This window comes from Schistocerca americana, chromosome 7 (assembly GCF_021461395.2).
Source record: "Schistocerca americana isolate TAMUIC-IGC-003095 chromosome 7, iqSchAmer2.1, whole genome shotgun sequence".
Taxonomy (NCBI): domain Eukaryota; kingdom Metazoa; phylum Arthropoda; class Insecta; order Orthoptera; family Acrididae; genus Schistocerca; species Schistocerca americana.
In genome coordinates, this window is record NC_060125.1 from 15,681,244 (window position 1) to 15,703,610 (window position 22,367).

At 43.2% G+C, this 22,367-nt stretch overlaps 1 protein-coding gene across 11 annotated transcripts in view; it reads right to left on the reverse strand.

Moving 5' to 3' along the window:
* Positions 1–22,367, reverse strand: part of LOC124622601 — a 113,268-nt gene that overhangs the window by 44,388 nt on the left and 46,513 nt on the right. For 9 of the 11 annotated variants that reach the window (XR_006980658.1, XR_006980657.1, XM_047148360.1 and 6 more), the window contains 2 exons: positions 10,149–10,468; positions 721–906 (listed from right to left, as the gene is read on the reverse strand). Coding sequence is in view for 9 of the 11 variants with exons in the window: in XM_047148360.1 (XP_047004316.1) it covers positions 721–906; positions 10,149–10,468 (506 nt within the window). In the remaining 2 variants the exon portion in view is untranslated. Of the gene's footprint in view, positions 1–720; positions 907–10,148; positions 10,527–22,367 lie in introns of all 11 variants that reach the window. The other 2 variants (XM_047148357.1, XM_047148358.1) reach the window with 2 other exon arrangements.

Below are 22,367 nucleotides of genomic sequence, written 5' to 3' on the forward strand. Positions count from 1 at the left end.
ACAACCACAACCGATACATAAATAAAGTTCACAATCATGATTCGGTCCAATTCTTTAACTATTGCTTACCCCACGATCTACTGACGTCTGTCAGTACTATCTCCTGATGAGTCTCGCCACTATAATTTACAGTCAACCTAATACGATTTATTTTGTTAATTAGAAATCTAATTCTGGATTAATTTTCCTCTCTTCTCATCTGAATGTCACCAAGTTCTAAAGCTGATTAAAAGTTGGTAATGTTTCACCCATTGTTCTAATACACGAACAGCAACTGAATTTCTCACTTGCAATGCACTTGATAAATCCTTCCAGTCTCTCATAATCAAATAAAATATTGATCTGGGGTCAGAATCGAGTAATGTTTTTTGAAGGACAACATTTTCGCTTTTGAATGTTATGTTTACTTAAAAATTAGTATTAATGTTTCTATCGGGAAACCTCGAGACTCTTTCGATGCAAATATCGTTTGCCCGGCCCTGCCCTTCTGAATTCTTCAAAATAAACCTGCACGTGACCTCAGCTAGCAAAGCTTCATCTGTAAATGTAGGATACCCTCTATATACTCTATTAAACAATGTTAAAATGTTAATCTCAGCAGCAATAGTTTAATCTGCCAATATTACTCGATCTCATATTTTCTGAATGGCAAATTTGGAAAAAAAACCTCATCTTATAATCAGGTAAATACAGCAGTTACCTACTTGATGGGTCACTTACGTAAAAGCCAGAGCAGCTGTTCCGGGCGGTATTCGATCGGGGACGGACATCCTGAGTTCCCGCAAGTGCTTCAAGCTTCCGACGGTAGTGAACGCCTCTCTGGCCGAGTTGCGGACTATGTCGTACTCATAAAGTTCCAGACGTTCCAAGCTGTCGGCATATACCGGCAGCAACGGTATGACGTGCCTTTCTAACAACAGAAATGGGGCTCGTGAAAATTATTCGTCTTCTGTCACATTTGAGGAGACCACACAAACGGCATACACTATATTCCAATTCCAAATTAAGGGTTCTTATTCTGCATTTGTAACATTTCTGTGTTCGACTGTCACCTTTACATCACTTGCCACTGAAATACGACATCATTACTATTACCACCACATTAATTTGCATCGAAAGTATACCTGTGAGGGACAGATTGCGTGGGTATACATCAGACATCGTGGTGAGTGTCAGGGCACTGGGTACTAGGCCTTCTGTTGGGTACAAAATAGTCTTTCCGCTCCCGGGATTGGAATGACTCCTTACCCTCTCCCTTAAAACCCAAATCCTTTCGTCTTTCCCTCTCCTTCCCTCTTTCCTGACGAGGCAACCGTTGGTTGCGAAAGCTAGAATTTTGTGTTTATGTTTGTGTGTCTATCGACATGCCAGCGCTTTCGTTTGGTAAGTCACATCATCTTTGTTTTTATATATATAGGTGCCTATCGATCTGCCAGCGCTTTCGTTCGGTAAGTCACACATCTTTGTTTTTAGATATATTTTTCTTTCCCTCTCCATCCCCCTTTCCTGATGAGGCAACAGTTTGTTGCGAAAGTTTGAATTTTGTGTGTGTGTTTGTTTTTTTGTGTGTCAGTGCTTTTGTTTGGTAAGTCTCATCATTCCACGTGGGAAAAATATATCTAAAAACAAAGATGATGTGACTTACCAAACAAAAGTGCTGGCAGGTCGATAGACACACAAACAAACACAAACATATACACTAAATTCAAGCTTTCGCAACCAACGGTTGCTTCGTCAGGAAAGAGGGAAGGAGAGGAAAAGACGAAAGGATGTGGGTTTTAAGGGAGAGGGTAAGGAGTCATTATAATCCCAGGAGCAGAAAGACTTACCTTAGGGGGAAAAAAGGACAGGTATACACTCGCACACACACACACACATATCCATCCGCATATACACAGACACAAGCAGACATTTGTAAAGGCAAAGAGTTTGGGCATAGATGTCAGTCGAGGCGGAAATACAGAGGCAAAGATGTTGTTGAAAGACAGGTCAGGTATGAGCAGCGGCAAATTGAAATTAGAAATTAGCGGAGATTGAGGACTGGCGGATAGTGAGAAGAGAGGATATGCTGAAGGGCAAGTTTCCATCTCCGGAGTTCTGACAGGTTGGTGTTAGTGGGAAGTATCCAGATAACCCGGACGGTGTAACACTGTGCCAAGATGTGCTGGCCGTGCACCAAGGCATGTTTAGCCACAGGGTGATCCTCATTACCAACAAACACTGTCTGCCTGTGTCCATTCATGCGAATGGACAGTTTGTTGCTGGTCATTCCCACATAGAAGGCTTCACAGTGTAGGCAAGTCAGTTGGTAAATCACGTGGGTGCTTTCACACGTGGCGCTGCCTTTGATCGTGTACACCTTCTGGATTACAGGACTGGAGTAGGTGGTGGTGGGAGGGTGCATGGGACAGGTTTTACACCGGGGGCGGTTACAAGGGTAGGAGCCAGAGGGTAGGGAAGGTGGTTTGGGGATTTCATAGGGATGAACTAAGAGGTTACGAAGGTTAGGTGGACGGCAGAAAGACACTCTTGGTGGAGTGGGGAGGATTTCATGAAGGATGGATCTCATTTCAGGGCAGGATTTGAGGAAGTCGTATCCCTGCTGGAGAGCCACATTCAGAGTCTGATCCAGTCCTGTCACAAGTGGGGCACTTTTGGGGTTCTTCTGTGGGAGATTCTGGGTTTGAGAGGATGAGGAAGTGGCTCTGGTTATTTGCTTCTGTACCAGGTTGGGAGGGTAGTTGCGGGATGCGAATGCTGTTTTCAGGTTGTTGGTGTAATGGTTTTCGGATTCCGGACTGGAGCAGATTTGTTTGCCATGAAGACCTAGGCTGTAGGGAAGGGACCGCTTGATGTGGAATGGGTGGCAGCTGTCATAATGGAGGTACTGTTGCTTGTTGGTGGGTTTGATGTGGACGGACGTGTGAAGCTGGCCATTGGACAGGTGGAGGTCAACGTCAAGGAAAGTGGCATGGGATTTAGAGTAGGACCAGGTGAATCTGATGGAACCAAAGGAGTTGAGGTTAAAGAGGAAATTCTGGAGTTCTTCTTCACTGTGAGTCCAGATCATAAAAATGTCATCAATAAATCTGTACCAAACTTTGGGTTGGCAGGCCTGGGTAACCAAGAAGGCTTCCTCTAAGCGACCCATGAATAGGTTGGCGTACGAGGGGGCCATCCTGGTACCCATGGCTGTTCCCTTTAATTGTTGGTATGTCTGGCCTTCGAAAGTGAAGAAGTTGTGGGTCAGGATGAAGCTGGCTAAGGTAATGAGGAAAGAGGTTTTAGGTAGGGTGGCAGGTGATCGGCGTGAAAGGAAGTGCTCCATCGCAGCGAGGCCCTGGACATGCGGAATATTTGTGTATAAGGAAGTGGCATCAGTGGTTACAAGGATGGTTTCCGGGGGTAACAGATTGGGTAGGGATTCCAGGCATTCGAGAAAGTGGTTGGTGTCTTTGATGAAGGATGGGAGACTGCATGTAATGGGTTGAAGGTGTTGATCTACGTAGGGGCTTGGTAACCAGCTACAATGGGACGGCCGGGATGATTGGGTTTGTGAATTTTAGGAAGAAGGTAGAAGGTAGGGGTGCGGGGTGTTGGTGGGGTCAGGTGGTTGATGGAGTCAGGTGAAAGGTTTTGTAGGGGGCCTAAGGTTCTGAGGATTCGTTGAAGCTCCGCCTGGACATCAGGAATGGGATTACCTTGGCAAACTTTGTAAGTAGTGTTGTCTGAAAGCTGACGTAGTCCCTCAGCCACATACTCCCGACGATCAAGTACCTCAGTCGTGGAACCCTTGTCCGCCGGAAGAATGGCGATGGATCGGTCAGCCTTCAGATCACAGATAGCCTGGGCTTCAGCAGTGGTGATGTTGGGAGTAGGATTAAGGTTTTTTAAGAAGGATTGAGAGGCAAGGCTGGAAGTCAGAAATTCCTGGAAGGTTTGGAGAGGGTGATTTTGAGGAAGAGGAGGTGGGTCCCGCTGTGACGGAGGACGGAACTGTTCCAGGCAGGGTTCAATTTGGATAGTGTCTTGGGGAGTTGGATCATTAGGAGTAGGATTAGGATCATTTTTCTTCGTGGCAAAGTGATATTTCCAGCAGAGAGTACAGGTGTAGGACAGTAAATCTTTGACGAGGGCTGTTTGGTTGAATCTGGGAGTGGGGCTGAAGGTGAGGCCTTTGGATAGGACAGGGGTTTCAGATTGGGAGAGAGGTTTGGAGGAAAGGTTAACTACTGAATTGGGGTGTTGTGGTTCCAGATTGTGTTGATTGAAATTTTGAGGTTTTGGAGGGAGTGGAGCTGGAAGTGGGAGATTGAGTAGATGGGAGAGACTGGGTTTGTGTGCAATGAGAGGAAGTTGAGGTTTGCTGGAAAGGTTGTGAAGGGTGAGTGAGTTGCCTTTCCGGAGGTGGGAAACCAGGAGATTGGATAGTTTTTTAAGGTGGAGGGTGGCATGCTGTTCCAATTTGCGGTTGGCCTGTAGGAGGATGCTCTGAACAGCCGGTGTGGATGTGGGAGAGGAAGGATTGAGGACTTTTATTAAGGATAGGAGTTGACGGGTGTGTTGATTGGCTGAGTGGGTGTGTAGCTGAAGGATTAGGTGGGTGAGGGCAATGGATTGTTCAGTTTGGAACTGGTATAGGGACTGATGGAAAGAAGGGTTGCAGCCAGAGATGGGAACTTTAAGTGTGAGGCCTTTGGGGGTGATGCCAAATGTCAGACAAGCCTGAGAAAATAAAATATGGGAGTGTAATCTGGCTAGGGCGAAGGCATGTTTGTGGAACAGCCATGGGTACCAGGATGGCCCCCTCGTACGCCAACCTATTCATGGGTCGCTTAGAGGAAGCCTTCTTGGTTACCCAGGCCTGCCAACCCAAAGTTTTCATGATCTGGACTCACAGTGAAGAAGAAATCCAGAATTTCCTCTTTAACCTCAACTCCTTTGGTTCCATCAGATTCACCTGGTCCTACTCTAAATCCCATGGCACTTTCCTTGACGTTGACCTCCACCTGTCCAATGGCCAGCTTCACATGTCTGTCCACATCAAACCCACCAACAAGCAACAGTACCTCCATTATGACAGCTGCCACCCATTCCACATCAGGCGGTCCCTTCCCTACAGCCTAGGTCTTCATGGCAAACAAATCTGCTCCAGTACGGAATCCGTGAACCATTACACCAACAACCTGAAAACAGCTTTCGCATCCCGTAACTACCCTCCCAACCTGGTACAGAAGCAAATAACCAGAGCCACTTCCTCATCTCCTCAAACCCAGAACCTCCCACAGAAGAACCACAAAAGTGCCCCACTTGTGACAGGATACTTTCCGGGACTGGATCAGATTCTGAATGTGGCTCTCCAGCAGGGATACGACTTCCTCAAATCCTGCCCTGAAATGAGATCCATCCTTCATGAAATCCTCCCCACTCCACCAAGAGTGTCTTTCTGCCGTCCACCTAACCTTCGTAACCTCTTAGTTCATCCCTATGAAATCCCCAAACCACCTTCCCTACCCTCTGGCTCCTACCCTTGTAACCGCCCCCGGTGTAAAACCTGTCCCATGCACCCTCCCACCACCACCTACTCCAGTCCTGTAATCCAGAAGGTGTACACGATCAAAGGCAGCACCACGTGTGAAAGCACCCACGTGATTTACCAACTGACCTGCCTACACTGTGAAGCCTTCTATGTGGGAATGACCCGCAACAAACTGTCCATTCGCATGAATGGACACAGGCAGACAGTGTTTGTTGGTAATGAGGATCATCCTGTGGCTAAACATGCCTTGGTGCACGGCCAGCACATCTTGGCACAGTGTTACACCGCCTGGGTTATCTGGATACTTCCCACTAACACCAACCTGTCAGAACTCCGGATATGGGAACTTGCCCTTCAGCATATCCTCTCTTCTCACTATCCGCCAGGCCTCAATCTCCGCTAATTTCTAATTTCAATTTGCCGCCGCTCATACCTCACCTGTCTTTCAACAATGTCTTTGCCTCTGTACTTCCGCCTCGACTGACATCTCTGCCCAAACTCTTTGCCTTTACAAATGTCTGCTTGTGTCTGTGTATATGCGGATGGATATGTGTGTTTGTGTGCGCGAGTGTATACCTGTCCTTTTTTCCCCCTAAGGTAAGTCTTTCCGCTCCCAGGATTGGAATGACTCCTTACCCTCTCCCTTAAAACCCACATCCTTTCGTCTTTCCCTCTCCTTCCCTCTTTCCTGATGAGGCAACAGTTTGTTGCAAAAGCTTGAATTTTGTGTGTATGTTTGTGTGTGTGTCGACCCGCCAGCACTTTCATTTGGTAAGTCTCATCATCTTTGTTTATATATATATATATAAAATAGAGGGAAACATTCCACGTGGGAAAAATATATCTATAAACAAAGATGACGAGACTTACCAAACGAAAGCGCTAGCACGTCGATAGACACACAAACAAACACAAACATACACACTAAATTCAAGCTTTCGCAACCAACGGTTGCTTCGTCAGGAAAGAGGGAAGGAGAGGGAAAGACGAAAGAATGTCTCATTTGTGCTGAGCTACTACCATAGGAGTTTTGCTCTCCCAAAATCTAAATCTAGCTCTATGCCAATTAACTGTACCAGAAAGATGAAAAGTGGGTTCATACAAAAAATATAATAGCTCAGAAAAAATGTGCACCTCCATTTCTTCTAGAATTCCTGTGCAAAATTCTTACCTTTTGGTGTGGTCATCAGATGCAATGCTTGCAACAATTCCAGTGTGTATGATTTCTGATGCAGTCAGTTTCCGAACTCACCATATCTCGAGTTGAAAGGTTTTAAGTTTATTGTTCACTCGTGTCACGGATTTTCTAGGGCGCCTTTTGTAAGTTGCACAGATACCTTTGACATCTTCACTCTATGTGCAAGGATGACACTTTTCCATTTGCAGATGCACCAATTTTCTGTGATTTTCAGTGGCACTCGTACATTTGTTTACTGGCAGGCAGCTCTCTGTCAAATTGTTATCAAAATACACATTTCACACTAACAGTGGACTCCGATTTTGCTAATTGCAGCACAGAAAACAAATGCCTCCGTGGTGTCTCCATTTTCCTACGAATGAGCAACAGCAGCACTGCACCTTTAATTGAACTTCTATGTCAACTGCTCAAAAGTTTCCACTTTTCTCTGTCTGGAGTTGCATTTCTATCCTTTATAGTATGTAAAAGATTAATCCCAGAAATATGCCACTCCTCTTTGAATAACCCTGTATTTTGGCAAGTGTAGTCCTTTAAAATGACTGTCGTGTATGAGGCACAGACTGACAAGCCACAGTGGAAGAGATGCGCCGCACTAGCTCCGAATACGAGTAGGTGCGCGATCGAATGCCGGGCACTCGTGGACAGGCGATACCGAGAGGATAACCTAGGCACGTAAAGTGCCAACCCAACTGATTTTTGTAGTTCAGTTAGGCCCTGATCAGTTTGTGAGTTCACCACTATGCAACTTTACAAATCTTAATCTGAGAATGCAGCATTTGCAGTGAACTTTGTGTTTCAGTGTGAAGCTCGTATCTCTGCCTCAAATCTGTTCCTCACTACAGGATAATAACCAATACCAAGCGTCATTGCTTCTGCTGCTGCTGCTGCTGCTGCTGCTTCTACTACTACTACTACTACTACTACTACTACTACCACTATTATTATACAGTTATATCACAACCATCATCGTGTATCGGTATTTATCTACATAATTTAATTACATTTTTGTGAGTTCAATGTATCATTACAAGATATGAAATATGCACTTGTGCTGACATGAATGCATGAACAAAAGGTGTTTATGGTTTTCTTCTCTTCCCCCCCCCCCCCCCTCTCTCTCTCTCTCTCTCGCCTAAGTGTGAGGTTTACTTTGTTCAGATACTGTTGCCCCATGTGTCAGCGTTATCAACCATCACTGCAAATACATGTGCTCACTGAACACTATCTACAGAAAATTCTATACTGTATTTTTTTTAAATTTTGAGTGCATATTCCACAGGGAGTTATTTTTGTGTGTGCATAACAATGAAACAATGACAGTCCAGGCCACAGTGGTTCCTGATAATGGTTAATTGTGGACAACAGTTAATGTATCACAGGTAAAGGGACTCTGAAGTGTGTAACTGAACTGTAGTATACTGAATTTTTACATCCAAGTGCTGGGACCAGCTCTTGACATACAGTTAAACCCCTGCTTACACTTTTCAGTGGAATGACACACACACACACACACACACAAAGTGTAAGTTGCAGGAAATTGCAAAATACAGGAAAGCATTGGAAACAAACCAAGTAAAAAATGAATAAATTTATCTTACTGTCATTCTCTTTATATTGTTCAAAATCAGAAATTATAACAATCTAAATTTTGCCTATTTAAAAAAACTGAAATAATTGTTTTTGCTTCTTTCTAACAGCAATTTGTTGTATTCTTTTGTTAAACCACATTAAAAGAGCATTTTAATTCTACTGTCAAACTTATTACCGGTAATCATTATAAACCTATGGTAAATAAAACTTGTAACACAATATTGGTTGAAACATTAATGTTGGGAGTCTTTAATAAATGGAGAACAACAGACACAAAATCATACAGCTTGTTGTCGACAAGCAGATCACACGGTTCAGGAACATCCTGGGCGAGGAAGAGGACGGAAATTGCAACATTATGGAGCATCTCGAGGAGGAATATTTACGTCTGACACTAAGTCGTACCGACATAAGACTGCGTGCCTCGTACGGATTCATGTATTTTACACTGAAGTAACAATAATTCGTGAAAGCTCGTTATAGAGTGATGTCTTGTTTGTATAAATGACTGAAATTAAATCAAAGCTGTGGTAATACAAGACAATGAGCAGAAGGAAGGCTGCTACTACAGTCAATACTGTCAGGTCACGATCATCATTCGGGAAGTGCCTCAGCGTGCTTTCCCATCCTTCCAAACACTGCGTACCTATAAACAGGTGGCTGTGGCCAAACATGCTGACAATGAAAATCTCACTTACTATGCTAACGCTGTCTGACACGATTATTAACTTTGTGTATAGTCTCCATTTTCTGCTTTGTTCCGAGGTTGACTTTGAGTAGGAATACAATGCACTTTTTGCAGATATCTGCACAAAAAACAAAGTCAAATGTTGTGATAATGTCAAAGAAAACTTAAAGGTGCGGGAAATGTCGTAACACGGAATCAGTGACGACAGGAAAGTACTGAATTCAGAGAATGTGACTCCTGATTGTAATGACAAAAATGAATATAAAAAGCAAGAAAATGTAAAATGTGAGAATGTAAACACAGTGGTTTACTGTATTTATTTTTGGGAGTTTAGCATGACATTCACACGGTCACACTTTCATATGCGAGCTGCAGTAGAAAGCCATTTTTGCCAAATGTTTCACAATAAAATTACATAGTACCAAAACATATGTTCCACTACAAGCTTGCACAGTAGCATGCACAGTCCCCTCACATACGAGTTGCCAAGTTTCTCATACTGTTGCTACTGCGCAGCAAAAAGTAGAAGAGAAGTAAAAGATGACAGAATATTGCTGATGTAAATGGGAAAGTAATGGGCCCAGAATTGTGCCCTGAGGGATAAACATTTCAAAAACTTCCTCTTCCACAGGCTGTGCATACGCAATCAATCGACAGTGGCATATGTTAAATTATAAGTCCCCATTCTGAAATGACACAGTCTACCCATTAATTTCACTACGAAGCCCCATCTACAGACTAATGTGAAAAAAACTGAGAAACCCAAAATGTGCAATTGAGACAGGTCTGCCGGGTACTACCGAATCACACAGAACTGAACTGGGCACAACTGTTAAATACAGCGGCACTATTAGCTACGAGTGAAAGTAATTACGTAATAAACGTGACAGAAGATGTTTGAAGACATAGATATGTTTACTGAACTAGACCTAGCTTAAAAGCACTGTAACAATAATTAGATGTCTCCTTAACATTTTGTATCTCATGTCCCTATGTATACATAACGGTGAAATATGCCAAATGTCTTTTACACAGTGTGAAAAATACCGAACATACGAGAACAGTATTCGTCGAGCAAAAGTTGGCTCGAGTAAAAGTTAGACATTCGTACGAGGAGAGATAATAGTACTCACCTCGTTCCACCCACCGACCACTTTATTCGTAAGCACTTTAGGGTGTTCTTCTTGGCATTCAGAAAGTACTTCAGATCATCCGTATCGACAGACATACGTCCGAAGTCAATCTCGACCAGTCGGGGGCACCCGTCACCCAAAGGTCTCAGCACACAAGGACGCAGGACGCAAGTCGTCCCCACGTATCTCTCTTGCAGACACAGCACACGGAGGTGCTGCAGACGCGACACCGCCTCTGAAAATTTCTCGGTCTTCAGTAGCTCATCGGGTGCCGTCAGCACGTGTATCCCGGAGCACTGCTCGACCGAGTTCTTCACCGTCTGCAACCGCACACTTCCTGTAGTACAGTAACACTTCTGAGCTAAGGAGTGGGATACACTGAAACAAAAGAAGCACTATTAATGGTCGTTCAAACAGATGCTTTCTGCCTCTTCTGAAGCACCTGACCAATTTCCAGCAACAGAAGTTGCACAGCAGCTAAACAGACGGCCACAGAGGAAGTCAGTAACTGCGGTGAACGAGAGGAAAGCACCCGCACCGTCCACGCTCACCAAACTGACTTCCTATCAGCTAACAGGTGTCCTCCCTTCTGATGACTCCCGAGTCAGTTCGTATTGTCGATGTCACAGCTGCTCGCACCACCGTGTGTCTTTTTTGATCCCAGGAAACACTCTGAATGGCCTACATTTCAGAACAACTGAACTCTACTCTTCTTCCTTGTTGTTAATTGACTATGTGCCACCCCAGTAATCATATATACATTGAGACAAAGTAGTTACTGGGCAAAAGCTCAATGGATCAGAATGGAAATACATTAGTGGAGTTTCCTCAGTTCAGAAGGAGTTTTTCAGTAAAAAATGCTTACTACCCAAAAGGTTCATTTAGGTCCATTATGGTTTATTTAATGTTTTTTTTTTTTTTTTTGAGTTGTTTTAAGCTGTAATACGATACCAATGCAACACTTGACCAACATTATTTTATAAAACAAACTATCACATACAAAAACGGCATTAAATGTGTGATTACATATGAGTTAATGTGTTAATGTTCAGCATGTGAACAAGAAAAGGTTTAGTAAAGGTTTGAAATTATGTTTGAAGTGTGCTGAAAGTCAATGGCCATCCTATTCATCAAACACTGGAGGAGTATTATTCGGATAACTTTTTTCTGTTTTAAGCAAAATGCAGTCTTTCAAACGTCTCAGTGCTTACGATTAAATATCTCCCTGGATATCACAAGATATGTTTAATTCAGTTGACGAAAGGAGAAAATATAAAAATCCAGCAAATGAAGCAGTTGAAGGGAAGTACACACATCTAAAAAATGAGATTAACAAAAAATCCAAAATGGCTAAGCAGGAGTGGTTTGAAGACATAGGATACAGAAGTATATATAACCCAGTGAAAGATAGATACCACCTGAAGGAAAGTTAGAGAGACATTTTCAGAAAAGGAAAGCATCTGTACAAATAACAAGAGGCCAGATGGAAAACCAGTCCTAAGCAAGAAGGGAAAGGTGACTGGTGGAGGGAGTATGCAAAAGGTGTACACAAGGGAAATGAACTTGAAGGCAATATTATGGTAAAGTAAGAGGATACAGATGAAGACGAGATGGGAGATACGATACGATACTGCGAGAGTCGAAACGAGGCCCCTAGAATAGACAACATTCCCTCTGAACTAATGATATCCTGGTATGTAAGATATATGAGACAGGTAAAGTACCCTCAGACTTGAAGACGAATATCATAATTCCTATTCCAAAGAAATCAAATGCTGACAGGTCTGAATATTACCAAACTAACAGTTTCATAAGTTCTGGTTCCAAAATAATAGCACAAATTCTTTTCAGGTGAATCAAAAAACTGGTAGCACTCAACCTCGGGGAACATATTTTTGGATTTCAGAGAAATGTAGGGACACCCGAGGCAATACTGACCCTATGACTTACCTTAGAAGATAGATTAAGGAAAGGCAAGCTTACTCTTATAGATTTTGTAGGGTTGCAGACAGCTTTTGACAATGTTAAGCGGGATACATTCTTTAGTTCCGAAGGTAGCACATGTAACGTGTCAGGACCAAAAGGTTGTATACAACTTGTACAGACACCAGGTGGCAGTTACGAGTTGAGGGGCACGAAAAGGAAGGGAGTGAGACAGGGTTTTAGCCTATCCCCGATGTTATTCAGTCTCTACACTGAATGATCAGTAAACAAAACTACAGAAAAAATTGGAGTAGGAATTAAAGTTCAGAGAGAAGAAATAAAAACTTTGAGGCTTGCCGACGACATTGTAATTCTGTCAGGCAACAAAGAACTTGGAAGAGCAGTTGAACCGAGTGGGTAGTGTCTTATAAAGGGAAGATAGGATACAAAGTAAAACAAAGGTAATGGAATGTAGTCAAATTAAATCAGGGGATGCCGAGGGAATTAGATTCAGAAACGAGACACTAAAAGTAATAGATGAGTTTTGCTGATGAGGGCTTAAGTAGAAAGGATATAAACTGTAGACTGGTAATAGCAGGAACAGAGTTTTTTAAGAAGAGAAATTTGTTGACATGAAACATGGATATAAGTGTCAGGAAGTTGAAATGTGGTGCTACAGAAGATTGCCAAAGATTAGACGGATAGATCATATAATTAATGAAAAGGTACTGAACAGAACTGGGGAAACAAGAAATCTGTGGCATAACTTGACTAAAAGAGCTCAATGGTTGACAGGACACATTCTGAAAAATCAAGCAATTACCAGTTTATTACTGGAGGGAACTACTGGGGGTAAAATCATAATAAAATAAGAGAAAGCAGAGTTCACACAGAAAGATTTAGGTTTGTTACTCCTGCACGCTCTTCAAGAGTGGAACGGTAGAGTGGTAGCCTAAGTGTGGATCTATGAACTCTCTGCCAGGCACTTAATTGTGAATTGCAGAGTAATCGTGTAGATGTCAAAGGGACATACAGAGTGTACATAAAGTCCAGGAATACTTTCAATTATTTATTGTGCAAGAACTAAACATTGTACAGATGTCATACATATTGCATTTTGAAGAGAAACTATGAAAGTTTTTTGTACAAAAATTCGATGTGCAAACCACGAGTGGTTATCAAATTCTTGCCGTACCTGTCCCAGCACGGCATAGTCGACTGTGGCAGTCGCTTCCCGTATTCTCTCCCAGAGCTCTGCTACATCACGTGATAAAGGAGGTACATACACCAGGTCTTTAATGGTCCCCACACAAAAAAGTCACACGGAGTGAGATCTGCCGATCAGGGAGGCCATTTCGTGAAACAGCTGTCCCCTTCTGTAGCACGGCCGATCCATCGATGCGATAGCTCCGTGTTCGGGTACCCACGAACTTCACGACGAAAATGGGGTGGAGCCCCATCCTGCTGAAAGATGAACGGAAAGTGCGATTGCATTCGAGGCATCAGCCATCGCTGCAACATGTCCGGGTAGGAATGTCCAGTGACAGTGCTCTCGACCAGAAGAATCACCTGTACAGTTTTCGACATGACGAGGCACAAAAAAACACTTACCTTTGGGGAATCACGCTCAAATTCAATGCATTTGTGTGGATGCTTTGTAGCCCAGATTCGACAGTTACGCCTGTTCACTTTCCCATCAGTGTGAAAAGTAGCTTCACCGCTAAAAATTTAGCGATCAACAATGCCATCCGCATTCTCATTCAGTTGTTGCAACTGTGAACAAAACTCAAAATGCTCATCTTTGTTGTCGCCATTGAGCTTCTGCACTAACTCCAATTTGAACGGTTTCACAGACAGCTTCTGTCGCAGGACTTTCCGCAGTCATCGGAGCCATTTCGAGTTCACGGGATGCGTGACCTACCAATTTCTTTGGACTGCTTACGAATGTCCCTCGTATGTGCTCCACATTCACTTCACCCACACTGGGACATCCGCTCATCTTGCCGGGCACGAGAAATCCATCTTAATGAATTTGCTGTGCCAGCGGTAAATAGCCTTCCTTGTCGGTGGCTTCTTACTGTACTCGGTTCTAAACATCTGTCAAACAGCTGTAGCACACTCGTTTTTGTCGAACTCCGACACAAAGAAAGCTCACTCTGCACCTGAACTCACCACATTTGCGACTAGTGCCAACTATCGGCAAATTACCCAACTATGCTGTGGCGGTATATGTGAAAAAAACTTTCAGGTTTTCTCTTCAAAATTACATATGTATGATACCTGTACAATGTTTAGTTCTTGTGCAATAAATTATTTGAAGTGTTTTTGGGCTTTATGTACACCCTGTATATTGCAGTTATTTCGAAATGACGGAGCCTGCACAGGACAGAATAACTGTAGTGTGAAGAGCTGCATCAAACCAATCTTCAGACTGAAGACATCAACAACCATATCTCCTAATCTATCTGTGCTATGTGTGGATACTGTCTGCAAAACATGTTGAAAATAGAGTTAGTAGTGAAGAAGTAATAGAGTAATGCCTGATGTGGATGTTTCACTGCATGAACAGTGAAAATGTGATAAGTGATGAAATTTTTTCCTTTCATTATTTTGTGTGCGTGTGTGTGTGTGTGTGTGTGTGTGTGTGTGTGTGTGTGTGTGTGTAAGTATATAGTCTGGGTAATTTGTGTGCTGTGTGTTATGCAGCCTCAAGATGTGCACAATTTTGAACTGTAATACTTGTTTTATTACATTAAATCTTTGACTTAGGATTATACCTCTCAATGGGTATATTATGACAGCATTTTCTTTTAAGGTCAGACAGTAATTATATGAAGTACCGAAAATCAATTGTTTGTTGCCCCTGTAGGCTATTACGCAGCCAATCTGCAATGGGGACCATTATCGTGTCAGCCATTTAGTGATACGGATTTCAGCAGTTTCAATTAAAGCAAGCAAAAAAAAAATGCCACAGATATCTCTAATAAGCCAACCAGAAACTGTTTCATCCACAAAACAACACTGCAACCTATTTATACAGAAGCAATGCCAAGCTGGTTATTTCGGCTCCTAATACCCAATGTGAGTATTTGTAAGCACAGGAAAAGTGATGGAAAGGTGAAGAGAAAGCTAACAGTCTGAGCAAACAAGACTTGGTGGCTGCCAGTTCACTGACCCCTTCTGAAGTACACCCACAACTCCCACACTCATCCATCCCACGCACCCGCACGCAACTCACTCGCACGCGACCGCCGTCTCGAGCTGCTTGGGCCAGGGTGCAAGCTACTGCTGTGCAAGATGGGAGAAAATCTGGGTGGTGGGAGTAAGCTGGGGGCAGGAATGGTAAGGGATGGCAGGATAGAAGTGGGGGACGGTAGAGTCCTGCTTGTGGGAGCATAAGGGACAGGCTGGGTGTAGTAACCAAAACCAACTGCGGGAACGCCTTCGGCTGCAGATCGGAGCCGCCAGGTGGGGAAGCCGCCGGCGGTGGAGCACGCAACACCGGGTAAACACGAGGACGAGTCGGACGACAGACCAATGACAACCGACAACAACCGACCACGACCGACTATGACCGACACAACGAGGAAGAGATAAACAATGGGGGCTTGTAGAAACCACAACACCAAACACCGACAGTAAATCCACTCAGAACCAGAGCCAGGCAAATGTCAACAACGAACAATGACCAGAACGCAGTACTGCCGAGAGAGAAACGAAATCCAGAGCAAGTACCAGACTGGCCGGACTAGGGCAGAGCGGGTACCTGTATACGAAACCAGAGAGAGCGGCTATTGGCCGCTGTCTGCGGTGGTACCCTTGCTGCGCGAGAGCCGCTGCGCGGAATAGCCGCCGCGGACATGGAGCCATCTACGGGCTGACCACGTCCATTTGTTCTGGTGCGTGTTCGACTTCCACAGCGGGAGGTACTAGAGTGGGGAGAGGGGAGGGCAACTAGGTGCAGTCGGCAGATTAGAGAAGGGGCACGGGGTGGGAAAGGAGAGTGGAAAAGGAAGAAGTGCAGTGCTGAGGGGTAATGAGGAAGGGGACAGGCGGGTGAAGGACAATGGACAATAACTAATGAAGCTTCAGCCTGGGAGGGTTATTGGTACTCGGGATGTATTGCAGGGAGAGTTACCACCTGCAAAATTCAGAGAAACTGGTACTGTTAGGAAGGACACATGTTAGGAAGGATCCAGACGGCACAAGCAGTGAAGCAGTAATTAAAATGGAGAATGTCCTGAAGAGCAGCCTACTCAGCAACTGTGGGGTCCAGCCGTTTCTCGGCCACAGTTTGCCGCTAGTGGTTCGTGCACACAGACAGCCTGACAGTTGTCGTGCCTACTTAGAAAGCAGCACAGTGGTTGCGACTTAGCTCATAAATCACACGATCGGTTTCACAGGTAGCCCTGCCTTCGATGGGATTAGGTAATGCTTGTGACCGGAATTTCATTTATTATCATCCTTTGCATCATTTACATGATATAGGAAATGTCATAATACTGTCCAGGATATGCACAGCAGAATATTACAAATTTCTATCAAACACATAAAATTAACATTGTATAATATGTTGAAAATTAAAACATGCTCCTTTAACATGTACCGTATGTGATGAATTTATATATATTTAGTACATTTTCGAAAACATATTGCACATAATTTAGAGTTAAAAGAGTATAAAGGAGACATAGAATTGACCATGAGAACAACATGATATTGACAATACAACTATCAGTTAGTGACTTAAGGATTCAAAATATTCCTCTATGCTATAAAAACATTTATTTAGCAGATACTTTTTAATTCCGACTTAAATTTTCCTTCATCTTCTGTTCCCCTGATGCAGTGTGGCAGAGCATTATAGAGCACCCCCTGTTAACTTCCCAGAATTTCTTAAGCTCGAACCTTGCCTCACCGTAATTTAATCCACAGTGGCTCACATGTTTTTGAGTTTTTGTTTTCCTTGTTCCTTCTACATGCAGATTCTTACAAATATGTGTATTGTAGTCATGAAGATCTGAATTTACACGTAAACTACTCGAGTGTGTTCTTGTATGCAGTATGCTTTTTAATATGTGCAAAGATGGTACTGTAAGTATGTTTAGCGGCATGAACAAGGGATTGCAGTGTGTTTGTGGAGAGCTGTGTGTAATAATTCTAATGGCCCTTTTCTGTAATTTAAAAACCTCTCTCAAGTGACATTTAGTTGCACCCACAATGTTATTCCATAGGATATAATAGAATCGAAATACGCCATATACACTAATCTTGTACACTCTGCACTGCAAACTCTGGAAATTATTCTCAGTGCAAAACACGCTGAACTGAATTTGTTTGGATATGTATGTGACACGGGCTTTCCAGCTCAAGTGTTGATCAATGTACATGCCCAAAAATTTTGTACAGCAGACTTTCTGTCTGTCTTATTACATAAAACCACTGTTGCACCCTCTTCACAACTTTTTCAGCTGTACTGAATAAGGATTTGCTGTCATCACTTATAATTATGCTTGTATCATCTGCAAATAACATAATTTTTGATGATCTGTTCGGCCTTTCAATGTCATTTATATAGATTAGGAATAATAGGGGGCCACTATCTTATGCGTATCCTCATTTTTGAATAATGGTTTAACCTTAGAAATTTTCAGCCTTTTGGGGAACTCACCTTCACTGAATGATAAATTGACAATATCTACCAGTGGTTCCAAGATTTGTGAGCCGACTTTTTCTATTATTGTCACTGACACTTCATCCAGTCCTGCAGACATTTTAGATTTCATACTGTTAATTACTTTCAATATTTCATATGTATTAGTGGGACTTCTTATCATGCTACTGACTACTTTTGGTGCTGTTGTTTGGTAAGGCTCTTGCTTAATTTGTCAGGTACACTTAGAAAGTAGTTGTTAATGTAATTGGGCAAGACTTCCTTCTTTATTTCAATGTTATCACTAGATTTAAGTACAATATCCTGGTCTTTAGAGCTTTTTCCTATTTCTCTTTTAACAATTTCCCATGTGGTCCTTGATTTATTGTCTGACTTCCTTATTAGTCTATCATTACTTAATACTTTTGCTAGATTAATTATCCTTCTATATGCCTTTTTGTAGTTACTAACATATTTTTTTAAAAGTAATGTCGGTATTGGTTTTCATTTCAGTGTTTAGTCTTTTCATAGTCTTGGAAGAGTTTTTAATGCCAGACGTGAACCAAGAATTTGTGTGTGTATGGCTAGATGAGTTGATTTTAACTAATCTTTTTGAAAAGCACATCTCAAAATCTGTCATGAAAAGAGAGAGAGCATCTGTATCAGTTTGTGACAATACTTCTGCCCTAGATTGGTTAGTCAGTGTGATACCAAACTGGTTGCAGTTTTCGGGAGAGAAAATTCTCTTATACATGTGATGTACTGTTTTTGTATGTATTGGAACTGTGAGCACTTTAATAATAAGTGCATTATGATCAGATATTCCTAGGTCAATATTCAAAACTTCTGTATCTGGGCTTTCTATATTTGAAATTATATTATCTATGAAACTTTTTTGAAGTGTTTGTTACCCTTGCAGGACTGTTTATGTTAGAATATAGGTTGAAACTATGTGAAATATTGAGGAATTTAATTTTAAATGAACTACCTACCAACATATTGACATTAAAGTCCCCACATACAATTACTGATGTCTTCTCATCATGTAAGAAGCTCAGCAGTTCTTGAGTCTACTTAAAAAATTTCTGGGTCATCACATGGTGATCTATACACTGACATGACTGTTATTTTCCTATTTTTTACACTCATTTGCACTGCTGTTGCCTCAAAATGTTTTTCTATGCTCAGCAGTTCAGCTTTGGGTCTGTTTTTCACTTTAATATCTGATTTTACATAAATGCAGACACCCCCATTCTTGGCTTCCTTCCTATAAAAATGATCAACCAAGGTATATGGGGAAATATTAATGTATTCTAATTCATAATTTTTGCACCAGTGCTCTTGATTACAAATGCAATCAACACAATATTCACTGGCCTCAATCTCGAGATCTAGAATTTTATTTTTGAGACATTGTATATTAAGGCTAAGTAATTTTAAGATGTTGCAACTTGGTTGAGAGGACCTCTTCCTTGTATTGTCCAGTGTCAACGGTTTCTTCATATTGAGGCTGGGTACCAAAAATCCTTTAGGGACAGAGGTTTCGTGCATCTCGTCTTTCTTTCTTCTGTATGTGTCGCAACTTTGATGCGACTCGCTGGCCGTAAGCACATTTCTTGCTAGTGATGCTGCTGTATAGTCTGTAGCTGTTTCTGATACTGTTGGAGCTGTTGTGGAGGCTTTATTTGCCTCAGCTACTTTTGTGGCAAGTGAAGATTCTAGTGCTGGATCTGTTGCCGGTGAATTAGTTTCATTTTTATGTTAGAGAATTTCAGTTGCTGTGATGGGTGGTGGTAGTGGTATGGTACAGATATTCTTGTCTTCAACTGCTAACACTGCATTAAGTATTTCTCGACTAATGAATGCTTTTCCAAGTTTATTTCTGTGTAGCTGGTAAAATGACTTCTTTCTGAAGACGGTACATTCACATGTGTGGCATTCGGGAAGCTTCGGCATATTTTTTCAAATTTTCTATTAGTAACAGCGATTTCTTTGTTGACACAAGATTTTTACATCAGATTGTATCTTTGTGGTATACTTGCAGTATAGAAGTTCACATTTGTAATTTTCTGTAGAGTGCTTCTTAGTGCTCTTGTGGGAAGTTTACCCTCATTCCTATAAACGTCATTAGCACCCCCAATTATTAAACAGTTTCTTCTGGGCTCCAAAAAATGCTCACAGTGTTTTAGAATTTCACTCAAGGGAGCCCCTGGTTTTGTCATTCCACTAACTTTAAACACAGTTTGCGTGTTACACATGATACCAGCTAAGCCCTCTCCATGACTGTCTGAGAGCATGTAAATATCTTCTTTGTTCTTCTTACTTGTGTTCGTCACGTTCTCACAATACGTATGTTCACTGAAAATTATAGTACCGGTACTTCCTCGCTCGTTATTACAAGACTTTGTACTCGACTGGTTTTTAAACTCTGCATTTGGTGAAAGTACTTTGTTTCTTTCGCTATTTTCACATCTTTTAGACTCGTCACAGGTTTTTTGCCACTGGGAGACTGAAGTTTTTCTCGTTACGGTTAACACGAGGGAACTTTTTAGGCCATATGAAGTTATCATTTGGCCCATTTACAAAAGTGTCACTACACTCTGAATTGACTCCTATCACTTTTTCAAGCTTTGTACATACAGTTTGGCTGACAAGATCGTATTTTAATGAAGCAGTCACACAGCCTTCTCGATATTCCTTTCGCAAAAACAATAAATCACGATAACTACAGTGCACATTCCCACAGTCGCAAGTCGCATTTCTTTCTTCTAAAGTATTTAAACATTGTCGACGGATCCATTTTTGGGACCGTGGGCATAATTTAACACCATTTCTCACCTTCTTACTACATTTTACACACACAGGATTTAAAAACTCTAATTTTCCGCGGATCTGTCGAGTAGTACGTCTATACGCGGCGCCACCATCTCAGTACGTAGATGGTGATGGAAGAAAATACGGAACAGGTCTCACATCTCGGTTTTTTTTTACACAGATACGAGCTAGAGGCGTAGGGTAGGGAGCAGAGGCCGTCTAGGGACGGACGAGGATATCGCATACGTTCGGTGGACAGCGGAATACCAGCTTGGGAGGGATAGTGGGCAAGATGTTCCTCAGCTCGGGGCACGGCGAGAGGTAGCCGAAACCCCGGCAGAGAATGCGATTCAGTTGCTCCGGTCGTGGGCAGCACCGAGTCACAAGAAGAACGGTCCTCTGCGGTCGGACAGTGGGACTCCGGAAGGTGGCGGCTGACCGGAGAAATAAGGCACGGGATATCTGTTTCTGCACGAGGTCGGTCCGTGAAGGCGTCAGCGGGAGGCACTGCTCGTCACTACAGATGCGACGGCCGGGAGTGGCTGGGCTGTTCAAAGGGGACAGGGGTTTCTCTGTACGGAACGGGTGTCAGCTGTGCCTAAGTGGAGGTACTGCTCGTGGCCGGTAAGTTCCGTGTGGACAGAGGTGCCGAAGTAGCAGCGCTCGAGGTGGAGGACAATATTGAGGAAGGTGGCTTGTCGGGTTGAGGAGTACCAGATGAAAGTCGGTCAGGGTGACAGGAAGGAGGTTGTAGATCTGGAATTTTTCAGGTGTAGCATTCAGTATTGGCTACGCTGTGGGCATCGGGAATGTTAGTGTAATGGGAGGGGGCACCAATAGTGACGAGCAGGCACCGTGCAGTAAAGGAACTATGGAGAGTCTGAGGAGAAAATGGTCGGTGTCTTTAAGATAGGAGTGTAGGTTGTAAGTAATAGGCTGAGGGTGTTGGTCTACAACAGCAGAGATTCTCTCAGTGGGGGCACAGTAACGGTGGGTGGTTCAGTTCGTGGAGCATATAGAAAGTAGGAGTGCAGTGAGTGGGGGAGTGGTGGGGGGGGGGGGGGTCGTCGGAGGAGGAGGAGGAGGAGGAGGAGGAGGAGGAGGAGGAGGGAGGAGGAGGAGCAGGAGGAGGGAGGGAGGGAGGGAGGGAGGGAGGGAGGAAGGGAGGGAGGGAGGGAGGGGGAGGGGGGGAGAGAGAGAGAGAGAGAGAGAGAGAGAGAGAGAGAGAGAGAGAGAGAGAGAGAGAGACTGAGACTCTGGGGAGAGGTTGTGCAAGATTTTAGGAGAGTCTGGAGACCCTGCTAGATTTCTAGAACAGGGTCAATGTGGCACGGTTTGTGGATGGACAAATCAGACAGCTGGTGGAGCCCTTCTGCCACGTAATCCTTGCAGTTCAAAGCCACAGTGGTGGAGCCTTTGTCAGCAGGTAGGCTTGCAAGGTCAGGATCAGTTTTTACATGGTGGATTGAGTTCTTTCTCCAGATGGAAAGTTAGTTTACACGTCGAGGGATTTGGGGAATGACGGTGAGGCGAGGTCTGAGCTTAAGAAATTCTGGGAAGTTAACAGGGGGTGAGTTGGGGGCAATGGGAGGGAACTGAGTCGGCCAGGTCCGACATTAGTCTTTGGTCGAGTCTGGTGGGTAGGGTCGGTAGCAAACAATTTTTTCCACTGCAGAGACCAGGAGAAGGAGAGAAGTTCCTTAAAAAGTCCAGCAGGACTGAACTTTGGAACCAGGCAAGAGGTAAGTCCTTCAGAAAGGACTTTCTGGGGCTAAGTCTTTCGGAGGAAAGATCACGACTGTGTTTCGGGTCTATTTAGGTTCTGAATT